Source organism: Drosophila miranda, chromosome 2 (assembly GCF_003369915.1).
Source record: "Drosophila miranda strain MSH22 chromosome 2, D.miranda_PacBio2.1, whole genome shotgun sequence".
In the NCBI taxonomy this organism is placed as follows: Eukaryota; Metazoa; Arthropoda; class Insecta; order Diptera; family Drosophilidae; genus Drosophila; species Drosophila miranda.
In genome coordinates, this window is record NC_046675.1 from 15,243,498 (window position 1) to 15,263,946 (window position 20,449).

Sequence of the window (20,449 nt, forward strand, 5' to 3'; positions counted from 1 at the left end):
CCATACTCACTTACGTCGCATATGCACGGCAAGCCGCCCACCTTCGGGCTATCAGGCTTCTTCTTCACGCAGCCCTTCCTCACGGGCGCCATACAGAACTTTGCCCGCAAGTACAAGATACCCATCGACACGCTGACCTTCGACTATGATGTGCTCAAGGTGAAGACGAAGGCGGCGCCCCCAGACGATGGCGTCTACTGCAACGGCCTGTATGTGGTGGGGGCGCGCTGGGATTGGGAGCATAACAGTACCCTAAGACACTCATCTATACCATGCCCGTCATCTTCTTCCGGTTTTTGATCTGCTCTACTTGTCTGATTTCAGCTACTTGGTGCGAGATATTTAGCGTAGCTCTACGATTGATTTTACCTTATTGAAGGAAAGGTATAGCGTATTGCATTTTTCTTCGAACTTATCTATACCTTCTTCCAGCTTACGTTTCGCAATGGACACATCTTTGTGAAAAGATTGAAAAGGGTTGGGCTGAGACAGCACCCCGGCTAACACCTCTACTTCGCTTTTGCCCTTTAGTAGTATTCGTCTGTTAAGGAAACTGGTGATCCAAGCCATGAGGCTTGGATTGAACCGCATATCCCTCATCCTGTGCTCGAGTGTGTCCACTCTTACCCAATTAAACGCTTTTTGCAGATCTAGACAAGCTGCGACGACCTGAAATCCCCTCGCTTTCAGTGCCAGAACCTTATTTATAAGATCGTTGATGCACAGCGAAGTGGACCAGTCCGACAGACCACACAGTCTGCTATGTGCTAGTCCAACTTAAACTTTACTAACTTTCCCTACTTCATGATCTTCGACTAGTTAAGCCGGTGTTTTCACCGGGTCCGACGGGGTCAGACGGGGTTCCAGGTTGTGTACTCAGGTACTGCGCCGAGGCTCTGTGTGGACCTTTGCTTAAACTATTCACCCTATCCATTGATTCTTCTTGCTTCCCCCCGATCTGGAAGGAATCGTTTATAATTCCTCTCCATAAAAAAGGTAGCAAGTCTGATGCAAAAAATTATAGAGGTATAGCAAAGTTATCCGCTATTCCTAAAATGTTTGAGAGGGTTTTAACTCCGCACTTGCAACATCTCTGCAAGTCACTTATATCTCCAACTCAGCATGGATTTATAAGGCGGCGATCAACCACCACGAACTTGTTAGAGTTTACCTCTTTCATTATTAAAGGCTTTCAATGTATCTTACAGACGGATGTTATTTACACCGACTTTAGTAAAGCATTCGACTCTGTAAACCATTCCCTTTTAGCGCATAAACTTGACCTTCTAGGGTTTCCGCCCAACCTCCTGAGATGGATTTCTAGCTATCTTTGTTCTAGGTCTCAAAGAGTCCTCTTCAAAAACTCCCTCTCTTTCCCAGTAAAGGTTTCTTCGGGAGTACCACAAGGCAGCCATCTAGGCCCCTTACTCTTCACACTCTTTATTAATGACTTACCTTCAGTATTAACATACTCTCGAGTACTTATGTATGCGGATGATGTTAAACTCTGTGTCTAGTACAAGGACATTTCATTTCATTCTCGCTTGCAATCCGATCTCAATAACTTTCAGTCATGGTGTTGTGCAAACTTGTTACACCTTAATGCCTCGAAATGCAAAGTTATGACATTTCATCGTTCTAGCCCTTTGTTGGCTCCCTACACCCTATTTGGTGGTTCTCTTGAGAGAATTACCCTGGTGGATGATCTGGGTGTTATGTTAGACCCCAAGTTAAAGTTTTCCGAACACATTTCTACCATGGTAAATAAGGCCATGGGCGTGCTTGGGTTTATAAAGAGGTGGTCAAAGGAATTTGACGACCCCTATATAACAAAGACTCTCTATACGGCTCTCTTAGAATACGGCTCCTGTGTATGGTGCCCTCAGTACAAAGTACACCAGGACCGTATAGAATCAGTACAGAAAAACTTTTTACTCTTTGCTCTGCGGGGCCTTAACTGGGATGCGGGTGTAAGACTCCCATCTTACTCTAGTAGACTACTATTAGTAAACCTCCCATCCTTAGTTAACCGTAGAAAAATGCTTGGTGTGATATTTATGCACAACTTGATCAGGGGTGACGTAGACAGCCCTGATCTGTTGAGCCGCATAAACTTCACGATTCCTATTAGACTGGCTAGAAATTTTATACCGTTGTTCCTTCCACTTTGTAGATCGAATTATTCCTTGCATGAACCGTTTAGGGTCTTATGCTCGGATTATAATTCCCTCTACCATATTATATCCACCACTAATTCTCTTCCTCTTATTAAATTATTAATCCTTACACACCTTTCTATTAATTAGTAACTGTAGTGGTATTTGTACTTTGATTGCATGCTTAGTTTCTTAGTAAGTTTAGTACTAATTTTCCTCGAATGTTAGTCTAATAGCTATCTTTCTTGCATGTTCGCGTTTGGTTCGGCTACGCACCGCGCGTCATGCGGCAGCGCCCCTCGGTCGGTTGGGCGGGAGGAGGGCTGCGTTTTGCCTGGGATCCGCGCGTAACAGCCTTCTGCAGTTGTCACACGGGCCACTTGACGGTGCAGTAACTGCATCGCCTCTTGAAAGATGCAGTCATTGCATGTCAACGTCCACAGATAACCCCTCTATGGATTTCAAAACGTGTTAATCAAACAAATGGGCCTATGGTTTTGGAAGGGATCGCTCAACGATCCCGTCCCTATTAGCGCCTAGTGCTCAAAGACTATAAGAGCTAGAGCAACGATATTTTGGATCCAGACTTCTGTGATATGTCACTGCTACAAGAACTTCGCCCCGCCCACTTCCGCCCCCACAAAGGACGAAAATCTGTGGCATCCACAATTTTAAAGATACGAAAAAAACAAAAACGCAGAATCATAGAAAATGACCATATCTATCAGATTGTTGAATCTGGATCAGATCAGATCATTTTTATAGCCAATAGGAACAAATCAATTTGCAGTGGCTACGCAGCGCCCGACGTCATGCTCAGACTGATTTTCTGTCTCTCTCGCACGCACTCTTTGTCGTGTCGTTTAATATTAGCGGCGTCTGCCGGAGGAGAGCCATACTGACTTAGTATCGGGTATAACTGTAGAGTTGCGGTGTCCGCAGCAACTCACAACGTTCCCCCTCGTTTTTGTTAGTTTTCAGTTTTCCAAGCTGCTTTGAAACTTAATTAGTTATTACTTTTTCTCAAATTGACATTTATTACCTATTCATACATACCATTTCTATATATAAGACTCGATCTCGAGACTATAATATTGTTTTTTACATGGATACTTGTTGGTCTTATTTTGTCTATATAATTTCAAATATTTAGTATTTTGCCACATTTCCATTTGCTTTTCCAGTAATAATTCGGTCTATGGTCTATGGTCTACAAAAAAGGGTATATGCAACAGAGAAAAACAGCCAAGAAAAATTGCCAGGTGAAAATGGAGCCGACTGTATATTTATGGTATATCGGTATACATATAATTATCAATTTAATCTAATATATGTAATTTTAAAAGGTATATTTAAGAGCAAAGTGTATAGAAACATCCATCTTCGGGGTTTTTTTTAATTTTCGCTCTCTCAAGTCCTGTTGCTCATTCGCTTTCAAACAATTGCTTTTTGGCGCACTCGATGAGGGCCAAATTGAGAGTTTTTAGGTCCATCGCTCTCCTCGCTCGTTGTATTTCAACGATATTTTGCAATTAGTGGTATTCTTGCAGAGATCAAGAATGCGTATCGGGATCAGGATAAAATCGATGATTACGTTTGAAACATATAAATTTTCCTTATTAATTACATTCTAAAAACAGTAAAAGACACTATCTTAATATTAAATTATCGATATATGGTATACAAATATAATCTATCTAGCTATTAATATTCGACGGAATATCAAAATTTAGCAATAGCAACGATTACTGTCTTAAGTTTTTGTTGAAACCTTATTTCAGAAAAAATTCAAATAATTAAGGATTTAAAATAAGCATATCTAAATTTATTTAGCAATCGGACGAAACTATGTGTTCAGTTATGGATCTAGTAATATCGAATCGAATATCAAAATCGAGCAATATGGTCTCCAATCCTTGGCGGAGAGCGATTAACCCATTGTAGACCAAAGGGGTGTTTTAATATTCCACCGAATATAATGGAAATTGAAAAATTTCAGCGGAGTTGAGCTGAAAGATATCGGGGGATTTTTTTAAGTTCAGAGGAAAGATGGCATGGATCTACAAAAAGCATCTACAATCAGTAATATTTTCCGCCATTTACCTCAAGTCGTTGAACTGTTTAAACAGAGGGGGCTTAAGTGGGCTAAGTTCGTTTTATTCATGTACACGGTTGCTTTGGTGCAGAGAGGAAAACGCGAGCCCCCAGCCAGAGGGAATATTCTAGAGCCGAACCGAACCGAAATTGCAACAATTAAAACAGCAAAATGCTGCAATGCTATAACAGAGGCTGTGGCCAGCTTTTCGATGAAGCTGCCAATAACGATGGTAAGAGGAACTCAGGGTAACTCAAGACAGATGTATCATCAGAACTTTACTTTCCTTGGGCAGAATCATGCCGGCACCATCCAGGCGAGCCGTTCTTTCACGATGCCTATAAGGGCTGGTCTTGTTGCAACAAAAAGTCGGTTGACTTCACCGAGTTCCTGAACATCAAGGGCTGCACTCTGGCCAAACATTCGAATGTGAAGCCCCCAGAGCCAGAAAAACCACCCAAGGACGACAACAATGGGGACAAGGACGAGGTCATCGAAGTGCGTGCACCTATAAAAAAAGCTATGGCCAGGCCACCGATAGAAACACCATTCACGGTCCTGCAGCCAACAGTTGCAGCTTCCCTGAAAGAGCAGATGGATACTTTGAAAGTCAGCAGTGCTCCGTCAGCAACAGCAACGCCATCCGGAGCTGAAAGCGATGCCATCGCTGTGGGCACAAGTTGCAAAAACAATGGATGCTCCTATTCATTCACTGGCTTGGACAGCGATGACGGCCAGTGCGCATATCATCCAGGTGTACCCATTTTCCACGAAGGCATGAAGTTCTGGTCATGCTGCCAAAAGCGTACTTCAGATTTTACACAATTCATGGCCCAGAGGGGCTGTGTGAATGGCAAGCACAAGTGGGTCAAAGAGGTATGGTCTCCAAGCGAAAAGAATTTAGATCTTAACTAATGAAATGTTTATCCGCAGAACGACGACAAAAAGGTTGTGCAGTGCCGATATGATTGGCATCAAACGGCCACAAATGTGGTGGTGGCCATTTACGCCAAGAAGTATCATTATGCACAGAGTGTGATAGAAATAAATCCTATCCGGCTGCATGTTAAGCTGGTTTTCCCAGAGCAGGAAAACGCTACTTTTGACATTGATCTGGAGCTAGGAGGCGTAAGTCCTTAATTTCCATTCCATTAGCAAACGGTTTCTAGATGCAACTTTTTTTACAGATTGTCAAAGTGGACAAGGCGAGTGCACACATGTACGGCACCAAAGTGGAGATTACGTTGCCCAAGCTGGAGCCCGGCTCTTGGTCAAAATTGAATTTCAAACGTGCCGTAATGCCGGCGGCCAAGAAAACCAATGACGCGCAGGTCCCAAAGATCGATGAGAGCGATGACGAGTTTTTTGATCTGGACGACATCGAACCTGTATACACTCATGGCCTCAAATTGTCCGACATGAGTTTGCAAAATCCAAATAACTTAGATTAGCCAAAAAAGTTAGCATTTAATGTTACACAGTGTACACGAATATGCCTTCAAGAATTATTTGTTTTAATATCGCAGCAACGACGCACAGTTTAATCATCATCGTCATCGGCCCCAGGTACCCAGTCTTCATCATCATCATCATCCAAATCCAGTTCGCCAATATCTTGAAACAGTGTCTCGTCGATCTTGACGTTTTCAATGTTTTCACCAGCCGCCAGCAGGAATTTAATGTCGGAATCATTAAGCGTGTTGTCGCACATGAAGAGCTCGCGTCCAGTTAACTTCTTGCAATCATTAATCTTCTCCCTTTTCGCTGCGATGCCCGTGCTCTCCTCAAAGTCAAGTTTCCATTTCATAAACGTCTCGACCGACACTCGCGTACCCTCGAATTTCTTGCGTTCCTCTTCTTCAACCTCCCGCAGTTTCTGCACACGCTGCTCCTCCGCCTGGGTTGTATGCTCATCCCAGCGCTGATTTAGCCACTCCTGAGCACTGCTCACTAGGGAGAAAATCATCTCCATGCCAATATTTTCCTCAATGGTCTCCCGCAAATGCTCCAGCAGGCGTGTCTCGAATGTGTCTTCAAAATTTTCAGCTTCCTCAATTTCCACAAGTGGCGCTGCATCCGGATAGGTAGCTGTGTATGTAAACACCAGCTTGCAGGACAATCCATTTTCATTTTCCTCTGCATTGTAATCTTCTGTCGCAATGGGGATCTGGAATTTGTGAAAAGGCTCTGTTGCGAGAACTGTGGGAGAGGTTGCTTCGGTTAGAGGCGGTTTATTTCGAATGCCCTTCTATACATACTTTCCATTTCGCCACAGTAAATGGAGTCCAGAGCTTCGACCTCACTGCTCTGATCCTCCTTGTAGTTTCGACTCATTTTGCAAGTTTAACAATATAAAAAATAAATAAATAGGAGAAACTCGTCGTCGCCGCCTTTCAGGTTATGGCTGGCAACATTCACACTACCACGCGAATTTCACATCCACACTAATTTGACATTCACACAAGCGCGGATAAATTGTAATGCTTTGGAAACAAATAATACTTTGTCCGTCCACTTTTAATTCCTAACAACAAACACTTCATTCACCTCTGCATTGTTCCAAGTAAAGAATAATGTACTTTGTGTTCAAGTAAGTATAGTAATAAAAAATATGTTTCCTGATGATTTAGTATTTGGAGGCTAATTTGTCGTCGTCCTGCAACCGTCTTTTTGCAATATAGGCTAAATATTAAGAAAGAGAGTGCCTGTTGGAATCACCTTCATCGGGCGAAGACAATCTGAAAAAAAAAACGTTTAAGAAATTGACTCAACGTAAACGTATAGAATCATACTTAAGTATTCTGATGTATGGACTCTCTTCCACTTCCGTATCCAGGGGTGTCAGAAAGCAATATTGTCGCGTTCTCCAATCCCTACCCTCTTTAATTAAAAGTTCAGTTATAAATTTGCGGTTGACTTCGTCCTGCAATGAGCAAAAACTTAGTATATCGTCCCAAAGAGTCCCAGAAAAATTCCAACTCACAGTGAAAACATCGTATTCGTCTAAAAAATAAAACGGGTGATCTGAAGTGGTCCAAAGACCTTTTAGCAACGAAACCGTCGTGAAAGAGCGTTCCCCACCGGACAGACTTTTTGTGTTTGAGGTTTTGTTGCCACTTGCAGGAAAGACATTTATGCTCCACGTTTTCGCTTTTAAATTATCTTCAAAGATTACTTCAAAATGCCGCAGTTTTAGAGCACACTGTGGAATTATATTATACATTATAAAGGATCATTTAAGTAGAACAGAACAGGCGGAAAGCCTTACCTGAAAGTTGTGCTGAACCATTGTTAAATAATGATGGCGAGATCTCTGGAAATTTAGCGAATTGGCGTGGTACGCCTGGCGCAGATGCATGATTACATTTTCTGATAGTTTAAAACGGTTGGCATCTTCGCCAAGCTTATCCCTCAGGACACCTAAACTCCTCTCCACCTCTTCGGGATCGTAATTTAGTTGCTCCACTTGTCGGATCTTTGATTTGTATCGACTTATTAAATCTAGGAGTTCCTCTTCCGTATTCGTGGTCTTAATAAATTCGCCCGTCAGTTTGGCCGCTTTGGTTACCTTCTCCAATTCATTGAGAATGTCCTGTCTGACTTTTTGCTGATTTTGCACCAGCTCTACCATTTTCTGGAGATTGCGATTGTTTTGCGAGAATTCACTGTCCAAGGTACGTATTTGATTTGACACTTCGTGGGCCTCCGTATCGAGCCTCTCCATTTGTCTGGTAATCTCCTCGAGGGCCTTTAATTCATCGGACTTCTTAGCTTCATATTCGGTCTTGAGCGTATCGATTTCTTCGAGTTTCACTTGCAGCTCACGGCGTTCTTCTTTACATTTCTCGATTCTCTCACCGCAATCGGACAAGTGGGTTTTCTGAGGTAACAAAACAGGTAGATGTAATGAGACTTCGAGTTGGAATGGTATGTACTTACCAGGCGGTCATATTCAGGTAGATCACGGTACTCTGTGTTTTCAATTTCAATAATTTCTTGGGTAGCCTTTTGTACTTCGGCAAGATACTGATTTATTTCGGATGTCTTTTTGGCGACCTCCTGAGTGGTGCGTTCCAGAATTTGCTTCTGTATCTTATAGTCCACTTCAATGGATGCCGCCCGCTCCTGCAGACTACGCTGCTCATCCTGCAGCTGCCTGATGCGATCGTCCACATTCACCTGCATGTATCGTCCCGGGTAGATACGAACCGAATAAACGGCATAGTTGGGCGATGGTATGTACTCCAGCCCCAGGTTTGGCACCAGCACACGCGTCAAGTAGGGTGGAACGTTCTCCGTGTCGGATGTGAGAAATTCGGCGGTCTCTTTGGACTCGGTTACCAGCACCGTCTCGATACGCATTGAATCTATTAGGTAGTTCATTACAACCGGATCATCGCAGCTATAAATTCGATAGGGAAGAGAGTACAGTATATTGGTATATAGACGAGATATATTTAGATTTTGATTAGAGATTGAGCCTAACCTGATTTCATCGATCAGTACTGTGGTGTTAGGCGTAGTGGCCTTAACTTTGTATTTCGACACATTGTACACGCGATCTGTGAATGCGCTGGTAATGATGGTGGGCATATTGTTTCCATAGAACCTCTGGAGCAAGGATCTCAACGATTGACGCTCCTTGTCGGAGCTTACGATGTAGGAACGTAGGCAAGATGACAGCTGGTTCTCGACCAGATCCCTATACTTAGGATTAGATGCTGTTATATATTGGCCAAGAGGACCACGCGGCATTCGGTACTGGTTCGAGCCGCTATACTTGGAGCGCAAGGCACAAACTACATTAATTGCCTGCTCCCCGTATATGGACAAATTGTTGTTTTTGTTGCGACCAAGCGTCTCAATTTCCGATTTAATTTTTTCTGCACAAAAAAAAAGAAAATTAGAATTTGCTTAAGCTGAAAAATAATGTCGAAACTCACGCGTGGATTGGTGCATTTTGTTTCTCTCGAATCCTCGGGCATCCACCTGTTCGCGCACAGAGCTCAGCCGTTCTTTTGTCTCCAGTTGCTCCTCTCGGAACTGTTTAACGAGGTCCTCTCTATCGGCGACCAGCTTCTTTAGCTCCACCGCTCTGGCAGCATGCTCCTCTCGTTTCTGTTTAATCCTCGCATAGTCGGCGTGGTAGTTGCTGATGTGTTTTTCACAAGCATCGTATTCGTGCTTCTCCTCACTAAGGCGTTTTTCGGCATTCTTCATTTGTGACCTGATATTGCTGGCTTTTAAAAGATATTCCTGCAATATGCGCATGGCTTCACGCATCTTTGTCTCGTGCGATTGGTAGACATCTTGGGTACGCTTTTTTTTTTCCTCGAAGGTGCTGAGAACAAAACATGGCACATGAAGACTGCTAGGGATTTGTATTTGTGGCCTCAACAAACCTCAACTGTTGCGTGAGTGTGGCTTGTGTGGAGTCCTTCTGGGATGTGGCTGCCTCCAGCTTGGATTTCTTGGCTTCAATCAGTTTAATCGACTGCTCACAGCAGGCTAGCTCCTCCTCTTGTTGCCCCACCGACAGCCAAGCCAGCTTGGTGTTGGCCTCTTGTAACTTGACCTGCAAGTTCATAGCAATTGTTACTAAAAGATCCCCATCTAGTCGGCACCGACTACTTGCCTTGACCGCTTCCTTATCCCTGAGTGTGGCTAACTTTTCCTCCTCCGCCACGACCAGTTGTTCCGATACTTGCTTTCTCTGTGGAAGTGGGAAACGTATTGGAATTAAAGGAAACTAAATATACCTGTAAGATTCGATTTCGATTACCAATTCAAGATGCTCCAAGGCTCTATGTAGGCTTTGACGTTGGACAAGGCATTCGTTGAGAGCATTAACACAAGAATCCAGCTGCGTTGCCTTCATCAGCAGTGTGTAATTTGATTTTGGCTCCAGTCTGCAAAGTATTCAGCTACAAACCTCGTTTAACTTATGGATTAAACTTACTTTTTTAGAAATTCACGTGAAGCCTCCTGGTTTAGCACGAAAATCGGATTATCGACATGAATTCGAAAGCGCCGCAGCAAGCGCTTAACATCATCTAATTTTTTCGAGACGATTTTACCGCGTGCATCCTTTAGCTCATACGACGAGGATGATTGGCGTATGTGCCGCACCACCGTGATATGCGGTCCCATATGTTCCGCATCGAATGGGCTCAATCCCACATTACACAAGGTTATTTCGATTTTGGCTGATGTTTCGCCGTTTTTGATTAGCTCTGAAAACAACAATTGATGGATGAATCAGCTGGGAAGGCTGATAGAGGCTGTAGAGACGTACTCGTTATGCTGGCCGCACGGCTAGTGGCGCGTGCGTTGCCCCCCATACCCACGGTCAGGGCTGTGATCGTGGCACTCTTGCCGCTCCCGTTTTTGCCCACCAGGAAATTGGTGTTGGGACCAAACTCGACGGTGAAACTCTCATGACACATGAAATTCTCCAGATGTATGGATATGACTTTGCCGCAGCGATTAAATTCACTTGGAACGTCTGGTTCGTACTGAAATGCGATGAAGCACAGGTAGATCACACACTATCTAATCACTTAACCAGCTAAATCTGAACTAAACTCACCAAAAGAGTTAACGATGAAGATGATCCCTGGGATCTGCGTGAGCCTGGCGACTCTCGGCTGCTACCGGTATTGTTGTTGCCTGGTACCAGAAGACTGTTTGGGTCCTGCTCAGCAATGTCCATGTAGTCTTCTGGGACTGTGGCATTCTTGCTCTTTTTATTCGTCGGCTCCGAGGAAGAAGTGTCTTCATCCGATTCCGACGACAATTTTCTACGCATTTTACGTTTGTACTCCATGTTTTCGGATATATAATCTATGTATTTATCCCTAAAAACAAAAAGCGCGCGCGAACTGAAAGTAAACACCAGACTAGGAGACTCTAACTTATTGAAGATCTGCTCCTACTTGAATGTTTGCAATGTAGAAACGGGGGTTCGGCGTAGGAAAGAAATGCTTATGCAGAATTCCGTAGAATTACGACGATAAACGAAATTGCTAAAATTCCGCAACACAAGATGCTTGAAAACATTTAATCCACTTAAGCCCCCTCCATTTAACCTGAACTGCGCTAAAATGATTACCTTCTCACTATTCCCGGTGGAATATTAAAGTAACACCTTGGTCTATAATTGGTTAATCGTTTTCCGTCAGGACTCATCCGTCAGGACTGGAAACCATATTCCTCATTTTTAAGCATATAATTAATCGGATAATAAAAAAAATGTATGGCTCTAGTGTATAAAGCATGTAAGTATGTGTTGGTGTACTGACTTGGGCATATGTTTCCATGAGAACTCTGCGCAAAAAACCATTCAAAATCGGTCCTTTTGTTGTTTAAACCTTTTTAATGGTGGTTTCCACAATCGAAAACTATCGACGCTGGCCAGCATCATCATATAGCATATCAGAGTATGAATCGTTTCTCTACTACTGCACTCAAACTAGATCAAATGCTCATTATGTACATAGAGTGTTAATGGTTCCGATATGTGCACATTGGAATACATCGACGTATCGATAGTGCCGTCTATTGTTCTTCTACCGCCTCCGAAATTCCACGAAATTAATGAAAATATGTCCGGGTCCGAAGATGATGACTGGTTTACAAAGGATGACGATGAGATTGAGCAGAGCTTCCAGCATCAGGTGAAGCACCAGGATGAGCAGAAAGAGGAGGAGGAGCAAATATTTTGCCGCGACGCCGTAGGTAAGCGAACCCCTTGAGGGGAAAGTCCCTTAGTTGAACGATTTGCTATTTGTGGCGGCCTCTTTCAGTGGCAGACGGTTTGAAACATCTTGACCTGGACTTGACCTTTACCAAGGCGCCGGGTCGTTTTGCAACAATTGAACTATCCAAGGCTCTGAAAATGTTGCCCCTGGATATGTTTCTCTATTTCATGTCGGACGACCGCGATTTGTTTGGGGCTCAACTTGCCGGCAATGACAGCGTGAAGCGTCTGTCCATACTTTTGGAAGCTCTCAAATCGATCTGCCAGCTGGAGCTGGGCGGATTCGATGACCAGTTCTTGTCCGCCTTCTCCAAGCAGACGGTCATCTTCAATTCGTTCCGCCGTTTTGCCCTGGCGCTCTCTGCAAACGCTTCGCACAGCAAATGCGATGCAGAATCTGAGCAGATTTTGAAGAACATGATATGGCTGATGGTACGAGCAAAAAAGATCGGAGTTCTTGGACAACAGGGCTACGAATTGGTGGGAATCTGCAAGAAGCTGATCTCAGAGAGCAAGCTGCCCCAGCTGCTAGCCACCGACTTGAGTCAAGAGCTACAGGTGTTTACAGACACACTGCCAGCCTTGGTTAACGTTAAGGGCGAAATCTATCCAACGGTAGACAGGCTGCTGCTGGGTAACGTGGAACCAACCAATTCACCTGCACCATCTGCGTTGAGTAAAGTGGCGGACTATCTAAGAACACAGCGTCACATACTGCAGCAGGATTTCTTCGTTCCTTTAGAGGAATTCGTTCAGTTTCTACGAGCAGGATGCAATCTCGATGGTCTGGAGGAGCAGGGTCTACTCTGGCGAAGTACACAACTTAGTTTGAATCCGGAATTTGTGGAGGCGCAACGACACAGCCTGCTTTTCCTTAATTTATGTCCTGTCGCCGACTCAAAGAAGATAAAGATTAATACAAAATTGATGGAGAACTTCAAAACGGGTGCTTTGCTGTGCCTGACCACTAGCTTGGACTTTGAGAACCTCATTCTGTGCACCGTTGGCTACACAAAGCCGGACAAGCTGAAAGATGGCCTTGTAAGTGATAACAGAATGTTGTTCCCATATTAGATCTAATCATATGTGTAATCCCCAGCTGAGTGTGGAAATTGTAAGACAACATAATATTGGCAATATCTACGAGCGACCGCTGATCATGTTTCAGACGCCCGTGTTCTTTGAGCCTTATGTTCGGGTGCATAATTACTTGAGCACTTGCAGCACAGAGATTCCAATGCGTCGCTACATTGTGGATGGACAGGCAAGTGGCAAATATACGAAAGAATATTCTCAACTTAAAGATATATATGTACTTGCAGATTGATATACGGCCGCCAGCTTACATTAAACCTAATGTTCAGCTCACGTATAATCGAAAACCGTTTAGGCCGGCACTGCCACCGCAGGATTTGCCTTTAAATGACAGGCAGATGGGTGCATTTAAATCGGCCTACACCAACGAGTTTTGCATTATACAAGGCCCGCCTGGCACAGGCAAAACGCACGTTTCTGTGGAGCTGGTGAACAGTCTTATACAAAACGCCAAAGTGTTGTGCACTGGACCCATCATTGTACTGACCTACACGAACGATTCGTTGGACAAGTTTCTGGTAAAGGCATCCAAATACACAAAGGAAATACTGCGCTTCGGTTGCCAGACGCGCGATCCAGAAATAGCCAAATTCAATGCCAATCAATTGCTTGATCCGGATCTGGTGCCGCCCCTACTGAAGCGCGTGTGGTGGCTGGTCAACACTGAATACAAGGAACAGTTCCAGCGCCTTCAAACGCTGTATGCCAACTTTGATGGCAGCGAGAAGAGCTATCAGGAGACTCTGATCGGACAGGAGCAGCTGCAGCAGGTGTCCGAGAAACTGGACACCGTACGCATCATCTTTCAGTATTATTTGGCCCGGGACAAAGATCTGCTGGCCATGACCACCACGTGCGCGGCTCGCTTGAACTTTCTATTTCGTCTGCTGAAATCCAAATGTTTTGTGTTCGAGGAGGCAGCCGAGATTCAGGAGGCACACATATTAGCCTGCCTCACGCCCCATACGGAGCATGTTATCCTCGTGGGAGATCACAAGCAACTTCAGCCCTTCACTGGCTGCAGCCAGCTACCGCAAGTCTCTCTCTTTGAGCGCCTCATCGCTAAGGGCCTGCCCTACTCTCTGCTCAATGTCCAGTACCGAATGCGTCCGTGCATTTCAAGCCTTCTGGTGCCCAGTATCTATGAGGAGCTACTGTGCGCGGACTCTGTGATGGCATACGAGGATATCCGCCTCATGGACAAGAACTTGTTCTTTTTGCAGCACAATCAACCGGAGAAATCGCAGCTGGATATGTCCTTTGAGAATCTGCACGAGGCCAAGGAGCTGGCTAAGCTGACGGAATTCCTTCTGGAAAATGCCAAATACGAGGCCAGTGATATCGTGATACTCTCACCCTACAATGCCCAAGTGGAACGCATCAAGAAAACGGTTCGTAAAGAGACCTCGCCCTTAACTTTTTTCTAATCCTTTCCCATTATTTTGAAGCTCCCGATGAAATATAAAATAGGCCCAAACAGGGTGCAAGTGTCGAGCGTGGATAGTTTCCAGGGTCTGGAGGCGAACATTGTGCTGCTATCGCTGGTGCGCAGCAATCCGACCGGCCATATAGGGTTTCTGGCTAAGCCGAATCGTGCTTGTGTAGCTCTTTCCCGAGCACGCTGGGCACTGTACATGATCGGGAACATGGAGACATTGCAGCAGGGCAACTCGGAGCTGTGGTCCGCGATAGCCGAACGTTTGGAGGAAACCAATGCCATAGGCGATGCATTTCCTATCGTAGATCGCTCTACAAAATAAAACAAAGTTCGTTATACATTTGATTCTTGGTTTTATTCGTATGTATGTACGCATGAGGGGGCGGGGTTTCTCTGAATGAAGATGGCCTGCCCATGTGCGCCTCGTATCAATCAGATTTACATATAGTTATATTATTTGTTGAAACTTTGATATTGAATTGTTGTTGAATGCTTGAATTTTACATTGTTTATGGTAGGTAGTGGTACTTATGGAGATGGGGCTTGGTTGATTGATTGATTCTATAGGTAGACATTTATCCCATACCACACACGACACTTATGGATTAACGATATAGTATTGTATGTACATATATCTACTTAAAAGTAGCTACCAGCTCTCTTCAGGTCTACAATATGTGGACGTTTAAGCAAACACACACAAAAAGTAGAGGTATGCTCGGGATCGCTGTTTTGTTTCTACATTCAATACACATTGAGGAATTGGGGTTTCTTGGTTGTGGGATGGCCCAATAAGTATATCTATACACATAATCTTGCATATCTTGTATCTCTATATAGTAGGGTTTACTTTGTCCATTTTTCCCATTTTGATTATTCTTCTGTTTGGTTAAAACCTTTTGTAAAAAAACGGTCCATTAATTAATTCTGCTTATTTTCCTTCTTGTTTAATTTTTTACAATATTTTATGTTTTGTTTTTTTTTACCTTTTACTTATAGTTTAGGTTTGTTTTTGCTATTTTTGTTTGTGTTTAGCTCTTTCTATTTCTCTTACGATCTACGACTGTTAAATGAAACATTTGGCTTACATTTATGCTCGGTTTTTCGGGTGTTACAAGAACTAAACAATGTACACAGATCGATCATAACTTTAAATGTAATTTATTCGATGGGGAAAATGTGTTTATGTTTGTGTGTGTGTGTGTGTGTGTTGTGTGAATGTGATAAAACCAAAAAAGAAAGGCGAGGGCGGGGGCGGGGCGCGGTTGTCAGAAGAGGATCCGCAAGTAAGTTAAATACCTCCAATTAGGAGCTACGATCATACTTTGATTTTTTTTTTTTTTTTTTTTTTTTTTGGATTACATTGGTAACGCGCTTTGCGAACCAGCGCACAAAGGAGCGAGGCCTCTACAACGTCGTCAACTTATAACTTATCGGGTTTTTGTGATCGGATGATCGGGGCTTGGATGGGTATGGGGTTATCTAATCTTTTTAACGTACATAACTAAAACTGAATCTTGTTGCGGACAGAGCGCCACGTCAATTGTGGGTGCGGCAGGTGATCGTGGATTGGCTGTCTCTCTTCATGGCGGTGGTGGCTGCTTGTCAGTTGGTGCGGCTGCTGTTACAGGAGGTACCTTTCTTTGTGCCACTATGCGATGGCTGTGACTGTGGCTGTGACTGTGGCTGCCGCTGCCACTGCCACTGTTGCTGCGTCCCCTGTAACTGCTGCCGTGGATATTATTTACCGCACTGTTGCTGTTGACGACGCCGGCGACACCACCACCACTACCACTGCTCCCACTTGCTCCTCCTCCGACTGTGGCTGCTGTCCGTGTAGTTGTCGTTGTCATCATGGTGGGTCTGCCGCGTCTATTCTATTGCTACCGTCTGTTGATCAACCCGTTGGGAGGCGCCTGGCTGGCCGTGTGCATCAACTCCAGTTCAACGAGTAGCGGAAAATGATTGGAGGGTATGTGCGGATGGGGACATCCCACCACCTTGTTCTCGCGCAGACAATCATTTGAGACGGGCCCAAGCAGACCCAGAGGCACCATTCCCGTCTTCGTATAGAATATGTAGTCGATGATGCCTTTGAAATCGAACGTGTAGTTAGTGTGCGGCATGATATCTTCGCTGTAGGCGGAGGCCAGTTTGAAGGAATGCGTGAACTCGTTGGTGTCGTTCGAAAGCAGGCGCTGCAGGCACGACTTGTAGCCCATGTCCTTAAAGTCCAGATGGTCCATGGAGACCCGTCCCTTGCCCAGATACTCAACCACCCCGGAGTCGGGTAGCGAATTGAAGTCGCCGCAGAGCAGTAGCTGAACACTGTTCGAGTCGTTCTTGTGTCCCGGTCTGAAGCTGTGCGAGGCCTCGTCAATTATCGTCTTGAGCTCATTGCTGAGCATCATCGTCTGGATGAGCTTGACATCACAAAATTCCGGATCCCAGTGGATGTGCGCCGTGCAGACGAGCAGCGGCTGTGAGATCTGTGTCACCTCGGACATCGGCTCCCAAGCATTCTCCTTCACCTTGAGCAGAGCGGCCAGACCAATGTTGTCCTTGGGCATCACACGGTTCAGCATGTTATCCGATCCCTCTGCATTGGCCATCGCCAGCTGGTTAAATTCGATCAAGTGCTCCTTGATCAAGGTGAATCTACAAGCGAATCATACTTTAGCCTCTTCCAATCATTCCATTTTCTTCAGCCAATACTCACTTTGAGGCCCTGAAGAATATTGCACACCCATCGACATACTTCCGCTCTACCTCGGACATTGTCTTGGCACGCGACTTGGGCGAGAATATGCCCTCGTAGCCATCGTTCTTGAGCTCTGGCAAAAAGAAGTGATAGAACTGCTCCGTCTCTATCTCCTGCAGGCTTATAATATCCGCCGAATAGTGACGGATCTCGTCGATGATTGACTTTTTTCGATAATCCCAGCACAGGGCCCACGATGGACAGTAGCCGTACATTTGCCGTGTCGCATATTTATCGCAGAGCACATTGTAGCACATAACCGGTAAAATGCCTGCCAAAAGTGGGAGGGAAAAATATCGATTAATATATGTATATATCATCGAATCGGCTAAAGGTAATGTTAAATGCATCCTTAGTAAAGATTCCACATCGAAGCAACGGACTACTTGTTGAAGGTATACCAGGAATAAATAAACGCTGACACATTTTTCGATACATTGGATACATGGTTACCAAAGGTTTCTGCTCCCCAACAACCGCCAACTGGAAGATCCAGGCACTCATACATACATATATGTATGTACATAGGTCACACATGAACGAGTAGATATACCATTGATGGTCTGGATAATTGCTGGAAAGGCTTAGCACTATGACTTACAGGCTGGACGCGATTTGTTCGGCTTGGCCAGGGGCAGCCACGGCCTCTGGGGTGGTGGATTCACGGTAACTGCAAAGGGACAGAGACGAAGGTATTGATATTTGGTGAGTGAAATGCAAAGAGTCATTCGATTACGAAGCTAACACCCGAACATATGTACACACATATGCATATGCATGAATAACATGCACCCAACACCACACATTTGCATACACACACTCGCACGCAGACCTGCCCTCCCCGGATGACACACTTCTACCAGGGTCCATTTCCAGGAGGTGAAACATTCACACAGGTGACTCATTCCCGCTCTCGAGAGTTGCCTAGTCCCCTTGTGCAGTCTAGGAATGCCTCACCTTATATTTATATACCTTGATCTTCATTCTTTCCCAACCTCCCCCCCCCCCCTCACCAAACACTTATGGGCATATTGTTTCCATAGAACCTCTGGAGCAAGGATCTCAACGATTGACGCTCCTTGTCGGAGCTTACGATGTAGGAACGTAGGCAAGATGACAGCTGGTTCTCGACCAGATCCCTATACTTAGGATTAGATGCTGTTATATATTGGCCAAGAGGACCACGCGGCATTCGGTACTGGTTCGGGCCGCTATACTTGGAGCGCAAGGCACAAACTACATTAATTGCCTGCTCCCCGTATATGGACAAATTGTTGTTTTTGTTGCGACCAAGCGTCTCAATTTCCGATTTAATTTTTTCTGCACAAAAAAAAAAGAAAATTAGAATTTGCTTAAGCTGAAAAATAATGTCGAAACTCACGCGTGGATTGGTGCATTTTGTTTCTCTCGAATCCTCGGGCATCCACCTGTTCGCGCACAGAGCTCAGCCGTTCTTTTGTCTCCAGTTGCTCCTCTCGGAACTGTTTAACGAGGTCCTCTCTATCGGCGACCAGCTTCTTTAGCTCCACCGCTCTGGCAGCATGCTCCTCTCGTTTCTGTTTAATCCTCGCATAGTCGGCGTGGTAGTTGCTGATGTGTTTTTCACAAGCATCGTATTCGTGCTTCTCCTCACTAAGGCGTTTTTCGGCATTCTTCATTTGTGACCTGATATTGCTGGCTTTTAAAAGATATTCCTGCAATATGCGCATGGCTTCACGCATCTTTGTCTCGTGCGATTGGTAGACATCTTGGGTACGCTTTTTTATACCCGATACTCAAAATGAGTATTGGGGTATATTAGATTTGTGGTAAAAGTGGATGTGTGTAACGTCCAGAAGGAATCGTTTCCGACCCCATAAAGTATATATATTCTTGATCAGCATCAATAGCCGAGTCGATTGAGCCCTGTCTGTCTGTCTGTCTGTCCGTCTGTCCGTCCGTCCGTCCGTCCGTCCCCTTCAGCGCCTAGTGCTCAAAGACTATAAGATCTAGAGCAACGATGTTTTGGATCCAGACTTCTGTGATATGTCACTGCTACAAAAATATTTCAAAACTTCGCCCCGCCCACTTCCGCCCCCACAAAGGACGAAAATCTGTGGCATCCACATTTTTAAAGATACGATAAAACCAAAAACGCAGAATCGTAGAGGATGACTATATGTTCTAGAGTGTAAAATCTCAACCAGATCGTATAATTATTATAGCCAGAATTAAGAAAACAATTTCATTCTTGCTCGCTCTGTCTCTCTCTAACACACAGGTTTCATGGTCGGCTTTGCCAATTGCAAAATATGAGTTCAAGGATCTCAGAACCTATAAGAGCCAGAGCAACCAAATTTGGTATCCACACTCCTGTGATATCGGACCTTGACCGTTTCGTGTCCAAATTTCGCCACACCCCCTTCCGCCCCCGCAAAGGACGAAAATCTGGGGCATCCACAAATCTCAGAGACTATTAAGGCTAGAGTAACCAAATTTGGTATCCGCACTTCTGTTAGATCTCACTATAAAACGTATATCTCAGAATTTCGCCCCACCCTTTTCCGCCCCCACAAAGGACGAAAATCTGTTGCATCCACAATATTGCACATTCGAGAAAACTAAAAACGCAGAATCATAGATAATGACCATATCTATCAGATTGCTGAATCTGGATCAGATCATTTTTATAGCCAAAAGGAACAAATCAATTTGCACTGGCTACGCAGCCCCCGACGTCATGCTCAGACTGATTTTCTGTCTCTCTCGCACGCACTCCTTGTCGTGTCGTTTAATATTAGCGGCGTCTGCCGGAGGAGAGCCATACTAACTTAGTATCGGGTATAACTGTAGAGTTGCGGTCTCCGCAGCAACTCACAACGTTCCCCCTCGTTTTTTCCTCGAAGGTGCTGAGAACAAAACATGGCACATGAAGACTGCTAGGGATTTGTATTTGTGGCCTCAACAAACCTCAACTGTTGCGTGAGTGTGGCTTGTGTGGAGTCCTTCTGGGATGTGGCTGCCTCCAGCTTGGATTTCTTGGCTTCAATCAGTTTAATCGACTGCTCACAGCTGGCTAGCTCCTCCTCTTGTTGCCCCACCGACAGCCAAGCCAGCTTGGTGTTGGCCTCTTGTAACTTGACCTGCAAGTTCATAGCAATTGTTA

At 44.7% G+C, this 20,449-nt stretch overlaps 5 protein-coding genes across 8 annotated transcripts; 2 read left to right on the forward strand and 3 right to left on the reverse strand.

Annotated features, from left to right (window-relative positions):
• Nucleotides 1–4,318: 4,318 nt before the first annotated feature.
• On the forward strand, nt 4,319–5,769 carry LOC108154704 (cysteine and histidine-rich domain-containing protein). The gene is made up of 4 exons (XM_017285055.2): nt 4,319–4,483; nt 4,547–5,127; nt 5,185–5,379; nt 5,439–5,769. Exons 1-4 carry the CDS (start codon nt 4,423–4,425, stop codon nt 5,700–5,702), a joined length of 1,101 nt encoding a protein of 366 aa, XP_017140544.1. The 5' UTR covers nt 4,319–4,422; the 3' UTR covers nt 5,703–5,769.
• LOC108154707 (RWD domain-containing protein 1) lies at nt 5,699–6,716 on the reverse strand. The gene is made up of 2 exons (XM_017285057.2): nt 6,510–6,716; nt 5,699–6,450 (listed from the first exon to the last, which is right to left on the reverse strand). Exons 1-2 carry the CDS (start codon nt 6,583–6,585, stop codon nt 5,792–5,794), a joined length of 735 nt encoding a protein of 244 aa, XP_017140546.1. The 5' UTR covers nt 6,586–6,716; the 3' UTR covers nt 5,699–5,791.
• A 6-nt stretch (nt 6,717–6,722) lies between these two features.
• LOC108154700 (structural maintenance of chromosomes protein 6) lies at nt 6,723–11,335 on the reverse strand. Of its 2 annotated transcripts, XM_033388279.1 has the most exons (14): nt 11,187–11,335; nt 10,841–11,108; nt 10,547–10,766; nt 10,211–10,484; nt 10,034–10,160; nt 9,887–9,964; nt 9,654–9,826; nt 9,195–9,592; nt 8,738–9,134; nt 8,191–8,653; nt 7,520–8,131; nt 7,235–7,453; nt 7,044–7,174; nt 6,723–6,989 (listed from the first exon to the last, which is right to left on the reverse strand). In XM_033388279.1, the coding sequence occupies exons 2-14, from the start codon at nt 11,075–11,077 to the stop codon at nt 6,941–6,943; spliced, it is 3,378 nt and encodes a 1,125-aa protein (XP_033244170.1). In that variant the 5' UTR covers nt 11,078–11,108; nt 11,187–11,335; the 3' UTR covers nt 6,723–6,940. The 2 variants fall into 2 exon arrangements, with proteins under 2 accessions (XP_033244170.1, XP_017140539.2); XM_017285050.2 differs by having other exon boundaries at nt 10,841–11,335.
• A 434-nt stretch (nt 11,336–11,769) lies between these two features.
• On the forward strand, nt 11,770–14,886 carry LOC108153937 (NFX1-type zinc finger-containing protein 1). Its single transcript, XM_033388282.1, has 5 exons — nt 11,770–11,988; nt 12,057–13,051; nt 13,110–13,274; nt 13,333–14,496; nt 14,554–14,886. The coding sequence occupies exons 1-5, from the start codon at nt 11,856–11,858 to the stop codon at nt 14,863–14,865; spliced, it is 2,769 nt and encodes a 922-aa protein (XP_033244173.1). The 5' UTR covers nt 11,770–11,855; the 3' UTR covers nt 14,866–14,886.
• LOC117186929 (CCR4-NOT transcription complex subunit 6-like) lies at nt 14,880–19,079 on the reverse strand. 3 transcript variants are annotated; one of them, XM_033388287.1, is made up of 5 exons: nt 18,686–19,079; nt 17,906–18,624; nt 17,263–17,575; nt 16,918–17,201; nt 14,880–15,026 (listed from the first exon to the last, which is right to left on the reverse strand). In XM_033388287.1, exons 2-5 carry the CDS (start codon nt 18,030–18,032, stop codon nt 14,992–14,994), a joined length of 759 nt encoding a protein of 252 aa, XP_033244178.1. In that variant the 5' UTR covers nt 18,033–18,624; nt 18,686–19,079; the 3' UTR covers nt 14,880–14,991. The 3 variants fall into 3 exon arrangements, with proteins under 3 accessions (XP_033244178.1, XP_033244177.1, XP_033244180.1); XM_033388289.1 differs by lacking the exons at nt 14,880–15,026; nt 18,686–19,079 and having other exon boundaries at nt 15,901–17,201; nt 17,906–17,974; nt 18,277–18,282; XM_033388286.1 differs by lacking the exons at nt 14,880–15,026; nt 18,686–19,079 and having other exon boundaries at nt 15,873–17,201; nt 17,906–18,285.
• Nucleotides 19,080–20,449: the final 1,370 nt, after the last annotated feature.